The sequence below is a fragment of the Podarcis muralis genome, chromosome 9, assembly GCF_964188315.1.
Source record: "Podarcis muralis chromosome 9, rPodMur119.hap1.1, whole genome shotgun sequence".
Lineage (NCBI taxonomy): Eukaryota > Metazoa > Chordata > Lepidosauria > Squamata > Lacertidae > Podarcis > Podarcis muralis.
Genome location: NC_135663.1, coordinates 80,851,877 through 80,870,735, shown reverse-complemented (window position 1 = coordinate 80,870,735; position 18,859 = coordinate 80,851,877). Strand labels below are relative to the sequence as shown.

The 18,859-nt window shown below is 42.9% G+C and overlaps 1 protein-coding gene across 6 annotated transcripts in view; it reads right to left on the bottom strand.

Annotated features, from left to right (window-relative positions):
* TMEM266 (transmembrane protein 266) overlaps positions 1–18,859 on the bottom strand; it is a 104,964-nt gene that overhangs the window by 34,192 nt on the left and 51,913 nt on the right. For all 6 annotated transcript variants that reach the window (XM_028743055.2, XM_028743058.2, XM_028743051.2 and 3 more), the window contains one exon: positions 8,380–8,534. In XM_028743055.2, the coding sequence (XP_028598888.1) occupies positions 8,380–8,534 (155 nt within the window). The remainder of the gene's footprint in view (positions 1–8,379; positions 8,535–18,859) is intronic.

Sequence of the window (18,859 nt, the reverse complement as noted above, 5' to 3'; positions counted from 1 at the left end):
TCCAAGTTAGCCATCTGCCAGCACAAAGCAAACCTTAGAAAACACCCTGGACTCTTGCTGTGATGCAAGTCTCTCTCAGGAGCCTTTAGGTAGACCAATTTCCCCTCTTTATGTTGAAAATGTTTCATGTGTAGCAAAGTGTTAAAATAACTTTGGGAATACGTACAAGTTTTGTTTTCTTCTCAATAAGTTTTCAGTGTTGTGTGCAGGCACAGAAAAATGCAAAACTGTAGCAGAATATTAATCTGTTTGAGTGAAACACAGTATTTCACTTTTAGGTTTGTTTTGTTTTTTAAATCCTGTAACTCCACTACCTATGCAATGTTGCACTGACACATTTATAGCCCTGTCTCCATATTGTGAAATGCTAAGAGAAAGAAGGAAAAAACCTCAGCTACATTGTTCATTTTCAGCAACATCCTGATGGCTGCAATAAAGGGAAATGGGAAAATGCTATCAACAAGGCAGCAACCCATATGTTGGAAGGAATAAAGGAATGTGCAACATTCTGTCTGCCCTCTTGTGTTCAACTAAAGATGTGCAGAATGGACAACATGCAAGACAATAAAATATTTTTATTGCACCCCCCTACTCCAAGCCAGTATTGACTGTGAATGCTAATGGGTATTCTCTAAAGAGCCATACAATGAAAAGATCACCAGTTGCAATATTTACTTATTCATTCTATTTTTGACATTTATAGGCTACCCTGTAACAAGTGTTCTCTGGGCAGCTTACAGAATAAAAAAAAAAGTTTAATAAATAAATAAAAGGACTAATAAAATAAAAAGTGGTGTAGCATTAAAAACTGACTAAAAATGAATATTAAGATTAAAAATAAAGCGCAAATGGATAAAACCTCAGTGCCTAGGACTTGCTGATCACAAGGTCGGTGATTCAAATCCCCGCAACGGGGGGAGCTCCCGTCGTTCGGTCCCAGCTCCTGCCCACCTAGCAGTTCGAAAGCACCTCTAAGTGCAAGTAGATAAATAGGTACCGCTTTCTAGCGGGAAGGTAAACTGCGTTTCCATGTGTGGCGCTGGTGCTGGCTCGCCAGATGCCGCTTAGTCATGCTGGCCACGTGACCCGGAAGTGTCTCCGGATAGCGCTGGCTCCCGGCCTCTTGAGCGAGATGAGCGCGCAACCCTAGAGTCGGACACGACTGGCCCATATGGGCAGGGGTACCTTTACCTTTACCTTACTAAGTAGAAGGGGAAGAAATGGAGGCAGTGAGAGATTTTACTTTCTTGGTTTCCATGATCACTGCAGATGGTGACAGCAGCCGCGAAATTAAAAGACGCCTGCTTCTTGGGACAAAAGCTATGACAAACCTAGACAGCATCTTAAAAAGCAGAGACATCACCTTGCGGACAAACGTCCATATAGTTAAAGCTATGGTTTTCCCAGTACAGTGGTACCTCAGGTTACATACGCTTCAGGTTACATACACTTCAGGTTACAGACTCCACTAACCCAGAAATAGTGCTTCAGGTTAAGAACTTTGCTTCAGGATGAGAACAGAAATCATGCTCCGGCGGCACGGCGGCAGCAGGACGCCCCATTAGCTAAAGTGGTGCTTCAGGTTAAGAACAGTTTCAGGTTAAGTACGGACCTCCGGAACGAATTAAGTACTTAACCCGAGGTACCACTGTAGTGATGTATGGAAGTGAGCGCTGGACCATAAAGAAGGCTGATCGCCGAAGAATTGATGCTTTTGAATTATGGTGCTGGAGGAGACTCTTGAGAGTCCCATGGACTGCAAGAAGATAAAACCTATCCATTCTGAAGGAAATCAGCCCTGAGTGCTCACTGGAAGGGACAGATCCTGAAGCTGAGGCTCCATTACTTTGGCCACCTCATGAGAAGAGAAGACTCCCTGGAAAAGACCCTGATGTTGGGAAAGATGGAGGGCGCAAGGAGAAGCAGACGGCAGAGGATGAGATGGTTGGACAGTGTTCTCAAAGCTGCTAACATGTGTTTGACCAAACTGCGGGAGGCAGCGGAAGACAGAAGTGCCTGGCATGCTCTGGTCCAGGGGGTCACGAAGAGTCGGACACGACTAAACGACAACAAAGTAGAGGACGCTTTCACCCCGGTGTGGCTCCCTTTTATTACACACACAGCCCAACAGGACAAGAAGAAGAACCCACCAACAGCATATGAATCAATATGGCTAACTTGATCCAAGAACCCCCCACACCCTCATACACACAAACAGATCCCACTGCAGTCAACTGAAGGCAGGCCACCACACTCTGGGGCCTTTTGTAAGTTTTAAATAAAGGATGGGAGGGAATTTTTATTGGGGGGAAATGCAGCACATTTTAAAGTGTTACCTAATTCTGAGTTGAGTACAGTTGAGTACTCAGCTATATTAAACCAGGAATCGGACTGGAGAATCAAATATATGAGGCAGAGGTACTTTGAATCGGCTAATAAAATGGGGAGGTTACTTGCGTGGCAGCTGAGAAAGAGGAAAAAGCAAAACGTGATAAGTAAAATAATAATGGAAGATAATATTATTGAAGATCCAGAGGAAATAGAAAAAGGATTTGTTCAGTTTTTTGAAAAATTATATGAAAGAGGGATAGAAGATAGATTAGAAATTGAAAGGTATTTGGAGCAGGATAGAGGAAAATACATCTCGGAAGAGGACAGAACACGGCTAAACAGGGAAATTACTGTAAATGAAGTTATGGAGGCTATTAATAGGATGAAAAGTGGTAAGGCCCCTGGGCCGGATGGTCTACCCTCAAAATATTATAAAACATTAGGAGAACTCCTCGCTCCGGTGCTCAGAGACGTTATTAATAACATCCTCCAGGGAGGGAAAATTCCGGGTTCCTGGAAGGAGGCTTACATAACTCTGGTTCCAAAATCAGAAACTGAGAAAACGGATATAAAAAATTATAGGCCAATCTCTCTGCTTAACAACGACTATAAGATCTTTGCCGATATAATGGCTAGTAGACTGAAGAAGCTATTAATGAAACATATACATAAAGACCAAGCGGGATTCCTCCCTAACCGCTATCAAAAAGATAATGTTCGTCATATAATAAACATTATCGAATATTTAGATACAAGGATAGATATCCCAGCTGCCCTAATTTTTATAGACGCCGAAAAGGCGTTTGATAACGTTTCCTGGGAATTTCTATTATTATGCTTGGAAAAGGCAGGTATTGAGGGCCCCTATTTGAAAGGCATTAAGGCAATATACTCGGAACAACAGGCTATGCTGATCATAAATAACAACCTGACTAAACCATTCAAGATCGAGAAAGGAACAAGACAGGGTTGCCCCCTGTCTCCCCTGTTATTTATAATGGTTCTGGAAGTGATCGCAAACAGAATTAGAGATGCAGTGAATGTGAAGGGGATCAGAATTGGAAGGAAAGAATTCAAGCTAAAGGCATATGCGGACGACCTAGTCCTATCCCTGGAAGAACCCTTGGACAGTGCATGCAAGACGATAGAATTGTTAGAGAAATTCGGCAGACTGTCTGGATTTAGATTAAATAGGAAAAAAACAAAAATCTTAACAAAAAATTTGGCTAATGAGGACAAAACCCAATTGGAACAAAGGACTGGTATTAAAATTGTGAATAAGGTAAAGTATTTGGGAATTTGGCTATCTCCAAAAAATATAAATTTGGCTGAAGATAATTATGATAAGATTTGGCAAGAAATCAAAAAAGATCTGGATACCTGGCAGAGGCTGAAGCTCTCATGGACGGGGAGGATGGCGGCGATTAAAATGTGCATCCTTCCAAGGTTACTGTTTCTGTTTCAAAATATACCGATAATTAAGGGAGTCACCCGTTTTAAGAGCTGGCAAAAAACGATGACTAAGTTTATTTGGCAGGGGAAGAGAGCCAGGATAAAGTTCAAATACCTGACAGATGCGAAAGAGAGAGGGGGTTTTGCGGTACCGAATTTAAGGTTATACCATGAGGCAGCCTGTTTAAGTTGGTTAAAGGAGTGGGCCACCCTCAGAAATACTGATTTATTGGATTTGGAGGGTTTTGACATTAGGTTTGGGTGGCACGCTTACCTGTGGCAGGAGAAAGGGGAGGTGCACAGAGGGTTTTCAAGTCACATAATTAGAGGTTCACTACTGGCGGTGTGGAACAGATATAAGAAATTGATTGAAGAAGGGACCCCTCGGTGGCTCTCCCCAGTGGATATCATTAGATTAAAAAAACTAAACATGACGGATGAAAGATGGACCTATGAGGATCTTCTGATAAAGACAGAAGAAGGTTGGAAGATGAAACCTTATGATGAGCTGAAAGATAAGATAAAAGAATGGCTACTCTTTCACCAGATTAACGCACTGTGGGGTGAGCACAAGAAACAGGGGGTGAGGGATAAAAAATCAAGATACCAGGTGGAAATTTTAGAGAGTAATGATAAACACCTCTCCAAATTATATAAACAATTATTAGAATGGGATACAAGAGAGGACTTGGTGAAGGGCGTGATGGTAAAGTGGGACAGAGACTTAGGATATAACATTGATTACAGTAAATGGCAAACACTCTGGAGGAAGGGTATGAAATTTACAGCGTGTGCAACCCTCAGAGAAAACCTAGAGAAGATGATGTACCGCTGGTACTTGACTCCAGCAAAGTTAGGAAAGATGTATAAGACTACTGATAATAGCTGCTGGAGATGTAAAGATAAGATTGGGACTTTTTTTCACATTTGGTGGACCTGTGAGGCAGTTAAGGAATTCTGGGGAAAGATTTACGAGGAACTGAAAAAAATTTTAAAATATAACTTTCCCAAAAAACCCGAGATGTTCCTCCTGGGCATGATTGATGAGGAAATAAAAAAACCAGATCAAACCTTCTTCCAATACGCGGCAGTTGCAGCGAGGATCTTAATTGCACAAAAATGGAAATCCCCTGATATACCCTCGACTGAAGAGTGGCAAGTGAAATTATATCAATATATAGAATTGGCGAGATTAACACAGAAAATAAGGCAAAATAATATTATGAAACATAAAGTTGAATGGAAATTTTTTTTAATTTATGTTAAGAATAATATTGGCATTGGCAACACAACAGCAGAAGATAATTAACACCCTCGATGTATAATATCAATGTAAGCTCTACTGCAAAGATTATATGATGGTTATGTAATTCCAAACCAAGTTGAACGGAAGTTTTTTCTTTTATTGTATTTTCCTTCTTCTTCTTTTCTTCTTTCGGCATTTCTCTATTCCTATTTGGAATTAAAGAGGAATTCTTTGTAATCTGTTTTCTTTTTCTTTTCTCTTTTTGTTTCTCTCATCTTTTTAATTGTATGTATATATGTATTCGATATATGATGTATGATGTATGATGTGTAACTTTTTTTCTAATAAAAATTTTAAAAAATAAATAAAAAATAAAGTGTTACCTAATTCACTCTCACAGTGGTGCTTAAAATCTAAACCAGTGTTGGGTTGGGGTCACTGAGGGACACTGAAGTCTTGGGTTGTGCAAACTGTACACTTAAGGTGGGTGTCTCTGCTGTCAGTTGTGTAGGCCTGTAATATGTGTTAGTTGTTGTGCTAGAAAGATATACTATATTTACTCAAATCTAATGCTCACCATTTTGGCCAAATTATGTTGCAAAAATCAAGGTGCACGTTTGATTTGATGGCACATTTAGCGTCACCAAGGGATGTAGGTGGCGCTGTGAGTTAAACCACAGAGCCTGGGACTTGCCGATCAGAAGGTCGGCGGTTTGAATCCCCGTGATGGGGTGAGCTCCTATTGCTCGGTCCCTGCTCCTGCCCACCTAGCAGTTCAAAAGCACATCCAAGTGCAAGTAGATTAATAGGTACCGCTCCGGCGGGAAGGTAAACGGCGTTTCCGTGTGCTGCTCTGGTTCGCCAGAAGTGGCCTAGTCCTGCTGCCACATGACCCAGAAGCTGTACGCCAGCTCCCTTGGCCAATAAAGCGAGATGAGCGCCGCAACCCCAGAGTTGGTCACGACTGGACCTAATGGTCAGGGGTCCCTTTACCTTTACAGTCACCAGCAAATATTTTTTGTTTCAATGTTCCTAAAACTGAGGTGCACATTAGATTCAATGGCACATTAGACTCGAGTAAATACAGTATTAATATGAAGGAAAGGGGATCTAGGGAGAATTTTTCTGCTTCCCCACTTCCAACCACTCTTTGAAGACTGGAGAAGGGACCCTCTTAAGAATATTAGGGGGGCAGACTTCGGGTGCTTCCTGCCTTAATGGATGCAGCCTCCCATGCTAGCGGAGATCATTTGTGGAAGAAAACAAGGATGATCTGGGAGTAATTGTCCTTGCAAGCTCCCCCAGAGCCCGGGGGGAGTGAGCTTCACTCGTAGATCATCTTGATAAGTGGCTCTCGCTCTGGTATGGAACCCAAGAGGCAGTAGAAGCTAAGTGTAAAAGCGCTTCGCATATCGGTAACACCCCCCCCCCCCCGCCACACACACAGCCGTGAAGAGCAGAGGTGCTTCTGTTTATTAGGATGAAATTGGCTCTAATTTACAGACAGGTGCAGAATGAAGAGGACAAGATTATAAACTGCCAAGTGAATCCCATTACTGGGTTGCAACGTTTTGAACTGGAAAGATTTCCTTCGTTGAAAAATACGGTACGTGAGGGAGGAGGGGAGTTTTTACCCTTCTTTACATATACTATATTTGCTACATAAATGATTTGGCAAACCTCCCCCTAAACGATAACAAATTGATAAAAAGCAAGAAGAGAAAAAGAGAACAGAGTTATATTTATGGATTAATATAAAAATAGAACTGCGTGAGAACACTGAAATGATTTAAAGCATCTAACTTCCACTGGACGACAATTCGGATTATGGCCTTAGAAGACCTGGCGCGATGCCAGATTGTTAAGAGATCTAAGAATTGGAAGGAGAACTGGAAATTCGCCCCGAGCTATGGCGAGAAACCAGATCACTCCCTTACTCAGACACAAACAACAAAGATGGTGTAATGACGCAGCTAGAATTTCGGCAGAAGAAGAGAAAGATTGGAAAAGCGGAAGAAGAGATGCTGCTGCAAGACATGATTAGAACAATGAAGAAGCAAATGGGAAAATAAACATCTCACACAGAATTTACAGGATACATAACTCTCCTTGCGGGGGGGGGGGAATCTTTTTATTAAATATCTCAACACAAATGGAAGTTAAGAACTCTGTAGCTAAGATCAGGACTTAATGCAACTGGATTAACTAAGATTTTGGAAGCAGGGGAAAATAAGAACTTTGCATCCCAAAACCTAGCACACAGGAAGTCACTCAAAAATTATAATTGGCTGTATAATTTATCTATATTTGGATGGGAATGGTAATATGATATTGATAAAATGTGGCTGTTATTGGAGTTAAATAATTGAAAATTAATAAAAATTACTATTTTTAAAAAGAATATTAGGGGGCGGGCAGGGTAAGCATGACTTTGTCTTCCAATGAGGACAAGACCATATTAAAAATGAACATAAGATTTTAGCTAGAGTTCATTCATTTTCAGCTTTGTAATCTTGTTATACATAAAAATGGCCTAGACATCCTGTTATTGCACCTGTAACCTAGTTTTCAGGCACCATGTGGCACCTAGATTGTCTAACTGAGTTTCTAACACCGATCTGCACCAGTTCCCAATTTGTTACCAGGTCAAGTTCAAGGTGTTACTATGGACATATAAAGCCCATAACAGAACAGCAATATATTCTCCAGAAATCTTTAATGGTTTAGTCAAGCATGCAATCAGAGTAAAATTTCATTTATACACATCAAATAAAATGCCGGGGGGGGGGGGGAATTCAAATGTACATCTGAATGGGACAGGTGGGGAGACAGTGGAATTTGCTGCCAAGGAGTGTGGTGGAGTCTCCTTCTTTGGAGGTCTTTAAGCAGAGGCTTGACAGCCATATGTCAGGAGTGCTCTGATGGTGTTTCCTGCTTGGCAGGGGGTTGGACTCGATGGTCCTTGTGGTCTATTCCAACTCTATGATTCTATGATTCTATGACAGTGGGTAATGTTAGGTCTGGGATGAGCCCCAAAGGAATATCAGCACATCAGAGGTTCACAAAATTCCATACACTTCACACCTCATACAATCTAGACCAGGCTTCCCCAACCTCGGACCTCCAGATGTTTTGAGACTACAGTTCCCATCATCCCTGGCCACTGGTCCTGCTAGCTAGGGATCATGGGAGCTGTAGGCCAAAAACATCTGGAGGGCCGAGGTTGAGGAAGCCTGATCTAGACACTATTCCCAAGCTATTTCCACCCACCCACCCACCTGCAACCCATAGTGCATTAGCCTCAATATAATTGCCAAAAGTTTCAGGAAAAAGAAAAACCTGCTACTCACACTGGAGAAGCTTTATATCTATTAGGAGTTCCAGAGTCAGCAGGATCACCACCAATACTACACAGGCTACCAGGAAACTGTTGAGACTTGCACTGAGCAAAAATACCTGCCACACAGCAGCTCGCCTCCCACAGCACGGCTTAAGCCAGTTAGATCTGAAGAAAGAAAAACAGGGGGAAGAAGGGAAGAAAAGCGACAGGAAAAAAGGAAGATAGGTAAAGAGTAACAGGACAGAAACTGTACAGCTGTCTGTATGAGCAGAAGGAAAATCATTTGAAAAATACCCTCTGAATATTCATATTTTCTGTTTGGACAACCTATACATTACAAAGAATAAGTATGAATCTCTGGGTACATTTTACATTACAGGTGAAATTCTTGTTTAGACAAGCCTACCTAGATGCTTATAAGGTTGAGGTAATTTTAATCTTTTAGTATTTTTTCATATGTTTTTAAGTATGGTTGCAAATTTTTATTAATTGTATTGTTTTACCTTTTTGTCAGCCATTTTACAATCAAGCGGTATATAAATTTTGTGAAATAATAATAATAATAATAATAATAATAAAAAACAACCAACTCTTACTGGAATGATGAATGCCTGTATCTCTCTGTTTCCTTTTATTTCTTTGTATTTGCTCCGCAAGTAGCACAGAACTGGACACCTGGCAAATCAAAGCTTCCATATAAAAATACTATTCCTTTTCAGAGGGATAGCTGTGCTAGTCTGTTGCCCATCTCTACATTAGACCATGTGTAGAGATGCTAAGACTCCAACACCCACCATCTCTGATCATCAGCCAGGCTGGCTTAGGCTGATGGAGTCCAGTAACATCTAAAGGGCCACAGATTTCCCCATTAGAGGTAAACTGTGAAACAAAAGGAGTAACATCACCATACCGAACAATCTTCTTTTAAAAGGTTCTAAATGCCACTACAGATGTGCTGTGTTATGAAAATCATAGAATTGTAGAGTTGGAAGGGACCCTGGGGGTCATCTAGTCCAACCCCCTGCAATGCAGGAATCTACTTGCCCAACCTGGATCTCAAACCCACGACTCTGAGATGAAGTGTCTCATGTTCTACCAACTGAGCTGCCCCACTAGGGTTAGCAGCATTGCTGTCTCCATTTTCTAAATTCACAGCTTCTTGACAAGACGTTTTAAATTTAAACTGAGCAACTACTTGGGTTCTGTAAATTATCTTACTAGCACTACATTATTGCTTTTGTCTTTTCTCTACATTTCATACCATTTTCATGAGTGGCACCTCGGGTTAAGAACTTAATTCGTTCCGCAGGTCCGTTCTTAACCTGAAACTGTTCTTAACCTGAGGTACCACTTTAGCTAATGGGGCCTCCCGCTGCCGCCGCTGCGTGATTTCTGTTCTTGTCCTGAAGCAAGGTTCTTAACCTGAGGTACTACTTCCGGGTTAGCAGAGTCTGTAACCTGAAGTGTTTGTAACCCGAGATGTTTGTAATCCGAGGTACCACTGTACAACTCTGCTTTTTAACTCTTGACTTTTCCTATAAATTTCCCAGAATGGACAGCAGAGGGCAGAGACGCATGTCTTTACAGAGATTATAGAATATAACATTTTAATTTCAATCTGACTGGGACAGGTTTTGCAAAAAAGAAATATTGATTGCAGTAATAGAACTGGCAGGGGTTTGTATTGCCAATGATAAAAGATATGTTTAGAGCCGGAAGTGCCTGGAAAAACATTTATTGTCTCCTTACATAGAGTCATGTTTGCCATTCATCAGAAGTGTGCAAAGTTATACATAAATATTTAAAAAGCTTGTATTATCTAAACACATTTAACAGCAAAACAGCAGAAAAGTACAAATTTAAAAGAGTCGCCAGCCACTATCAAACTACAGCAAACATTTTCAAGAAGAAAAATATTCTGTTGGCATTGAAGAAAGAGGTGGCCAGCTGAGATTTCCAAAGGATGGGCTGCACTCCTGCAGAATCAATCCACTTTGGGGCAAAGGAGCATTCATTCAAATGAAACTTTAAATAATGCCCATGAATTAGAATAGAGCCTGAGGTTAAAAACCAACAACATGCCACCACAAAGCAGTCAAGAGGGCAACCTCCTGGCTGCAAAGACCAAAAGCTAAAACATGACAGACACATCACAACTGGTTGAAGTTGTCCATGTGGCGACAGTAATTCTAAGGGAGGGGGAAACTATGAACAACAGAGAGATGGTCAAGAGGTTAAGCTCGCCAAATCCCAGATACTTCTGGGAACATGTTCCTGAAGCGAAAGATGCAGCCCTCAGCTGAAAGTATTATATTTACCTCCCACCGCCCTTAAATCAGTTCTTGAGTGACATGCCTGTGTTCAACCACACACAAATCATGCTACTTTAAAATGTAGGAGAGAATACTGATACAGGCAAAACAATGATTCACACAAAAGGGCTGGTCAGCATGCTACGGGTGCCACAAAGAAACATTTTTAAAAAGCACATGCCACATAAGGCGGCCAATCCTGTCACAGTAAGGTAAAGGTAAAGGGACCCCTGACCGTTAGGTCCAGTTGTGGCCGACTCTGGGGTTGCAACGCTCTTCTCGCTTTATTGGCCGAGGGAGCCGGCGTACAGCTTCCGGGTCATGTGGCCAGCAGGACTAACCCGCTTCTGGCGAACCAGAGCAGTGCACGGAAACGCCGTTTACCTTCCTGCCGGAGCGGTACCTATTTATCTACTTGCACTTTGACGTGCTTTCGAACTGCTAGGTTGGCAGGAGCAGGGACCGAGCAACGGGAGCTCACCTCGTCGCGGGGATTTGAACCGCCGACCTTCTGATCAGCAAGTCCTAGGCTCTGTGGTTTAACCCACAGCACCACCCGCATCCTGTCACAATACAAAGGTTGTTTATCTGCAGTGGCTCAGAAAACACTAAAGCGAGATTTTCTCCACAAGACCACAAGTCTGTGGTGTGTAGAGGGAAAGCTGCCTGGACCACTTGGCAAGGCTCTGTGTAATAGCTCATCCCTTGACAACAGGTGTATTTATGGATGGCACAAGAACATACAAACATGCCTCACACACGGTCGGACTCTTGGGTCCATCTAGCTCAGTATTGCCTACACTGACTGGCAGTGGCTCTCCAGGACTTCAGACCAGGTCAATCCAGTTTCAACCTGGAGATGCCAGGGATTGAACCTGGCACAGTCCGCTTGCAAAGCCAGCCCTCTGCCACTGAGGTCGGGCCCAGTTCCATCTTACAGTATAGATTAAAAGGGAGAGCTAAGCTGCAGTAATATTTTTATTCCGTTCTTCCCCCAGGAGTGCTCCACACACCTTTGAATCCTCAAAACAATGATCCAGTAAGGTAGGTTAGGCTGAGAGGCAGCAGCCAGCTTCAGGCAACCACTGAGCTTTGCAGAAGTCAAAATGTGACCCATCACAGTACTCTGGCAGCAGCTCCTCCACTTAGAATCTCAAGCCCTAGACAAACACTTTGTCAATGTAACCTGAAATGAGCAACACAGGAAGAGAACACATTTTTTGCCCTCTGACTCCTCTAACTAGACGCAATTCTCCAGGGTTTCATGGTCCTTCCCAATACTTTTAAACTTGAGGTGAACTTGGGACCTTCTGGATGCAAAGCATTTGCTGTACCAATGAGCTAGCAGTTCTCCAATTCTGGAAATGGATGGCAGTGGCCCTGGAGAGGCAGATTCTGAAATAATGTAACCCTGCACCAGGGCACTCACTACCTATAGCAGGGGTCCTCAAACTTTTTAAACAGGGGGCCAGTCCACTGTCCCTCAGACACTGCTGGGGGCCAGACTATAGTTTGGGGAAAAATATGAATGAATTCCTATGCACACTGCACATATTTTATTTGCGGTGCACAAAAACAGGAAAAACAATACAATATTTACAATATACTTTAAGGGCATTGCACATGGTGACATTGTGGACACTAGCCAATTTGCTCTGTTCTGCCAGAAATATAAGGATCTTCTTCTGCAGAACGTGAACATTTTCAAGAAGATATATTTGGATTAAATGCAGTGCAGTTGCTCTAAGAGTGAAGACATTGGAAGAGGCAGCACAGGCAGAGCTTGGCCATCACAGCTAGTAGCTGTTGAGAGCCTTCTCCTCCATGAATTGGTCCAATCCAGCAACTTCCAGTTAACTTGGTGCTGTGTGCGTGTTCTTTCCGTGGGCTTGGAAGTATGTGATGATCGGGGGGGGGTCACTTATGTTACACGCACGTCTTCGGGGAATAAACTCAGATTGCAAGAAATGTTCAAAGGAGGAAGAAAGAAGGAGAAGGAGGATGAGAAGTGTGTGTAAAGGGGTGGGGGAGAGAGGAATGACTGGGTCCACTTAAAGGGAGAGGCTCTGAAAGGGAGAGATTTCTGAAACCCTGAGGGTTGGGAGGCGAGGGAAGTGACAGGTTAAGGGGATCTCCCTGCCCCCTGGCCACAGGCAAAGGCGAAGACTGCAAGCCCTCGCCGGGATCCTGCAGAGAAACCATGGTGGCTCTGGCGGCGCTGGCTCTTGGCGTGGAGGCCTCGGCTCTGCCAGAGGTGGGCGATGGCCAGGGCAGGTCTCTTCCCCTCAGCGCAAGCAGGGGCAACTCCCAGGTTAAGGCTCGGTGTACTGATTCCCCTCAGAGTCCAGGCGACTTTGGCTTGGGGATTTGCAGGAAAGGAAGTGGGTCTCCAGGTAATCGTCTCTCTCTTAAGGCAGGCTGTAAATGCACAGGAGAGCCTGACGGCATAACGACTCCCCTTCTCTCCTATTCCTGCGATTTGACAGGGAACGAGAGAATGAAAAGCAAAATGTGGCGCTCGAAGCCAAATGACTGTTGAGGGAATAGTTGAGTAAGAAACTGCCTCTGCGCAAGAAAGACGAAGGAAAGGAAACCGGGGAAAGAAAGGGAAGCGAGAGGAGCGGCTTTTCGGTTGAAACTGCCAGGAAACAAAGCAGGGAGTTCGGGAAGTGCCAAGCTAACTGGGGAAAAGAAGCCGCTTAGCAAGGCGACAGGAAGAAAGGAGCATGGAGTGAGAGAAAACCTCGGGGTGCAGTCCACAACAGCCTCGCCGCTCCTGGGGCTCCCAGAGCAGCCTGGCTAGAGCAGCCTCTCTCCCGGCCGATGAGGCTCCGCCTTCCCTGGCCCTCTGGACCCGCACGTTCCCTGGCGCCACCCACCATGTTCCTGTGCCGCTAAGGTTTTGGGCCAAGACCCGTTAGACAGCGGCGGGTTCTGCAACTGCCGGGCGGACCGGGCTCAGGACCCTGGCGGGCCGCATCTGGCCCGCGGTCCGTAGTTTGAGGATCCCTGTCCTATAGCTTGCAGCTCTGCATGAAACTGTTATAATAAAAAAGGGCTGGTGTTTGACAGTCCTGTTATGAATGTTTAGTTATAATGGTGGCTGGATTCAGATGACCATCACAGCTTAAAAAACAGAAATATAAATGAGTCCCTTTGCACAAGCAAAGAAACAATCCCAGAAGCCCCAGCTTCCTACTGTATCTGAACTGGGAAACTATGGTCAGTTGCTTCCAAGGAAGCAAGGACACTAAAAAAAAAGTCTTTAAAATATACTGAGTGGGAAGGGTCAGGAATGCCACTATAAAAGAGAAGGAAGAAAAGCACATCTTTCAACATTTGTCTCTGTGTAAAGCCAATCTGTTACCAGCTCAGATTTTTTGTAATACACTAGTATTTAAATGAATGTTCAACATGGAACAAGAGTGGGAAAAGATTACCATATTTCTTTGGTAATGAGCCACGACAAACACTTCAACTCAAGCTGCTAACCGCTGCCCCTGTTTCCGCTTCCTTGACTTTTTTTGGGGGGGGGGGTCCTCTACTCCAACATGCCGCATTGTGGCATATTAACAGGTACACAGTTTTGCTCAGTATGAATTGAAGATCACAAAATAGAAAAGAAATAGGTCACTTAAGGATGGACAGATGGAAGCCAACCCTTCAGTGTAAAAAATGATTTTAAGGAGATGAGGATGCCCAAGGATGTCTAAGGAGACCTAGGAGTTGTTTGCCACAGGAGCACATGGATGAATTTGAGTATTTTAAGAGGATTATCATTTCACATTTACTAATTCATGTCATCTGTATACTCATAGTGATCCCATTTTTCAGTTCACAGGCTTATGCAGCCAAAATATCAACAAACGACGCATGACGGTAGAAGCCAACCTGGCGGTTAGGGAGAAACACTCCCAAAAGCAGCCCAGCGAGAACAGAGGGCACTCTAGAAAAATAAGTCAAGTCAATGTCTGGATAGGTCATTTCAAGCATTTTCCACTTTAGTTGCCATATTCCATGTTCTCCCAAATCTGGGCAACCAAATTTGGAAAGTCACAAGAGGGGTCTTCTCACTGTCTTCCCTGCAAATGTTGCAGCATGGATCCAGAAATCCTATCAGCATTTCCCTCCAGCTGAAAACCCTTAGCAAAATACTAGTTGGCATATTTATAGGGCCTTTCTTGCAAAACTGACCCAACTGCGTGATCTGCTTTAGGTTACAGGACAAGAATGAAACTAAGATTGACAATTAACAAACATTAGGCACTTGCCACCAGGAAGATACGTTAAAACAAAGGTCAGATATAGGCTTACAGACTATATGCAGTTGTCCAAAATTTAGCCTGTTGCACTCCTTGTTATTATTTAATGTGCATACAGCCCTTCACCCGAGTATCACAGTTCACAACACAAAAATACAAAATGAGAACATAAGAATTCAGGTTAAAAGCAAAAGAATAAAAACATTTCTAACTCAAGGTTGGGGGAATGAAATTGCCTCCTCTCCCCCAATGAAATAAGGCCCAAGTTTATAATAAGTATGAACTCCTGTTTTTGCTGGAACATTTTGTTTCAAGGGAGATAGGTTACTGCCCAAGCACAGCTACACTAAAACTCTAGATTTCTCACGAGAAGTAGCAATCACTTCTCTTTCAAAACACGGATTCAAAATGAACCTAGAAGTCCCTTCTCTAGATAGTGGGTGAGACACTCTTCACTTAAAACTACAATGAACAAACCAAGCACTATGGCGGCCAGTGCTCCCATCACTCATTGGCTGAACATTGGCTTGCTTTTGTCTAGCTCTACAAGAGTGAGAGACTTCCATTTTAAAAGAAAACCAAAGTATGGAACAGCCTGAGTGAAAACTGGCCAACCGACAGTTTGCTGACTCCATTCACATCAAAATATGTCCTTGGGGATCGATGCGAGAGCTGCTCAAGAAATCCAAGCCTTTAATGCAGCTGTGACTGGGCCCTGCAGTGCCCATACCACAAGAAATGCTGACTGGGGGGAGCAGTGGGGGCACCAGAAGAGAGGGGTGGTTGTACACAAGAATGGAATGGCTGGAACCCTGAACAGAAGCCCTCCATGCTGCAAGGCAGAAGGGTGCAGATAAGCCAGGCACCAGGCTGGTTCGCCAGTGGGACCACGCAGCCCTGATCTTCCCACCCGCAGTCACACTGTTGTTGGGAGGGTGGCCCTTCCATGCCATACTGGACGCCACTGACTAATATTGGATTTAACCTCCAAGTGCCTATCAATGTGAGAGCTAGAAGCTGCTTAGCATAGCAGCTAAAGGAATGAGCTCTGAATTAGGAAGCTACTAGTAATTACTCCCTCATGTCGGTCAAGAGGCAAGCCACCCTCTTGGCCTCTGCAGTAGGGAATAAAATTAACCTATTTTGCAGGATTCACGTAGGATAATTACATCAGGATAACATATGCAAAGCACTTTGAACAATAAAAATGCTCTGTATTACACTATTCAGTTTTTTTGTATCCTTGAACTTACGCTTCAGCATTCTTCTGAATAAACATTGCTTTGGAGGGGGGGATTATTTGCCCCTGATAATTCAAAACATTTCTTGTTCAGAAACATAACTGTTTGAAGCATGTACTGTAAACACAATGTTAACACAGTATGCAGGAAAGTCGCCTCAGTTAAATACAGAAAAAGTGTCTAGATATATCAGTTTTATTCCTGAGCATCTTCATTCCTGACATTATGTTGGCAACCTCAAAGCAGTTGGAAACTCTCATACCGAAATTCCACTTGGACAGCAGCACTGCGTGTACTGGGATGTCAAGTCACCACACCAGTTAAGGAGCCTTAAAACCTTTCAAGGAAGGTGGCGGCGAGGAGCCCATTATGAGTGGGAACTTTTCACAGGATGATTTTCCAAGTGGAAAAACAGGCCCCAATTTACTGACTGTGGCATCCTTCTGGATAGGCTCTCTTGAGTTGAGGGTCTGAATTGTGATTCTACTCCTACTTGGAAAGCCGTTCCAGAAAGTGGTGACTATTGCTCTGCCTCGTGGCATTGAGGATACGTTGTCCAACAGGGTTGTTTTATCCGTTATGCTTCTTAAGGTCTATATGAAGCCACTGGGAGACACTACCCAGGTGCTGTCAATATGCAATGACACCAAGCTCTACATTTCCTTTTCATGCAACCCAGGTGGAGCCAGTAAGCATTCTAAACCAGTGCTTAAAGCTCATAATGATGGGGTTTTAATCTGGTTTAGTATTTTAACTTTTGTGTGTTTTAAAGTATGGTTGTGAATTTTTCTCCACTTTATTGTTTTATTTCTTTGTAAACAGCTTTGAGCTGTTTTTTTTTTCTTTTGTAAAAATAAACGGTGTACAAATCTTATGAAATAAATAAATAAAAATAATGGACTGCATGAGGGCCAATATACAGAAGTTCAATCGGACAAGATGGAGGTACAGTTTCTGGTTTGTTCGTCTCCCCAGTTAGGTGGTTTTAGACTGTTTTGGATCAGATTGCACTCCCTGTAAAAGGAACAGATTCAGAGTGTGGTAGTACCCTTAGATCCAGCACTGTCACTCGAGGTATAGATGGACTATTATTCCTTTTCTTTTTTTAAAAAATATTAAATTTCTGTACTGCCCTTCATCCAAAGATCACAGGGCGGTTTACAATACAAATTGTAATGAGGAGATTAATGAGAGCTGGCAGATATAAACTTATCACACCAGTATTTTGTCACGGCTTCCAGTCGGAGGCTGGATGGTTCTGAACACCAGTTTCTGGAAACTGAAGGAGGGGAGAGGGGTCTTGGGCTTGAATCCTGCTTGCTGGTTTCCCATTGGGGCATCTGCTGGGCCACTGAGAGAACAGGATGCTGGCCTAACCCAACAGACTCTTCCTATGTTCTTACTAAAGAGTGGGCTGCAAGTTGCCTTGATCTTATGGGGAAAGGGGGGGGGTAGAAACATTTCAAATGGGTGACCCATTGGTAAGTATACCAATGGTCTTGCATAAATTTTGGCGTTTGGTCAAGTAGCAGGCTTTAAGTTAAACAAAAATAAAACAAAACTGATGGCAAAAAATATGGCAGAACAACAAAATAAGGATTTACAACAAAAAACAGAATTGTCAATAGAGAAAAAAGTGAAATATTTGGGGGTATGGCTGACAGCAAAAATATAAACTTTTTAAAGATAACTATATTAACACTTGGAAAAAAATAAAGAGGTATGGGGGAGGATGAATTTATCACTGTGGGGAAGGATATTAGTAATAAAAATGAATGTATTGCTAATAATGTTATTTTTGTTCCAGTCGATCCCAGGAGTCAGTGGAACAGGACACTTAAAACAGAAAGATATTTCTAAATTTATCTGGCAGGGGAAGAAACCGAGGATAAAGTATAAATTGCTAACATACACTAAGGAAAGAGATGGCTTCTCCCTGCCAGATCTGAGATTATATTATGAGGCGTCCTGTCTTTGCTGGCTGCAGGAGTGGATTGATTTAAAGAATGTGGATATTCTGGACTTACAACAAATGTTTATTCGGCTATTACGCCCATCATGAAGCACAACACAACAAAACAAATCAAATAAAACAGCGGACTCATACAAACCACAAGTAGTATAACACAGTTCACAACTCACAAGGACGGATATTAGCCATTCATAAAAAAGTTTAAGATTAAGATTAAAAAATTTTGGCACTACACTAAAAACAATATCTGATGTCATTATAGAAAATTCTTGTGACTATCAATAATCAGCTAACATTCCGTTCCGTCTCTTGTGCGAGAGGACGGCTGTTAGGAATTTAGCAACCTGTAGGGTAATATGAGGATCCACATCTTGAAGTACCCAGGCAAGCTGTAGGTCTACTGGTTTGTCAGCCATAGGCTGGATTATGGGGTTTAGAATACTAGCACGGGCTGAACTGTACAAAGGGCAGATAAACATAACATGATGTAGAGATTCAGATGTTTTCATTTCACAAGCACACATTGAAGGGACTTGGCCCTTAGTGAATCTATGTCTCAGCACGTTTGTTGGAAAAACATTGAACCTAGCTCTAATGAAGGCATAACGGTGAGACGCAGCCATAAGCGATGTTAAGTAGGACGGAGCGCGGTAGATAGGGGTTATGCCGAAATTTAACGGCGAGCAGGCTCCACCACCAGCTA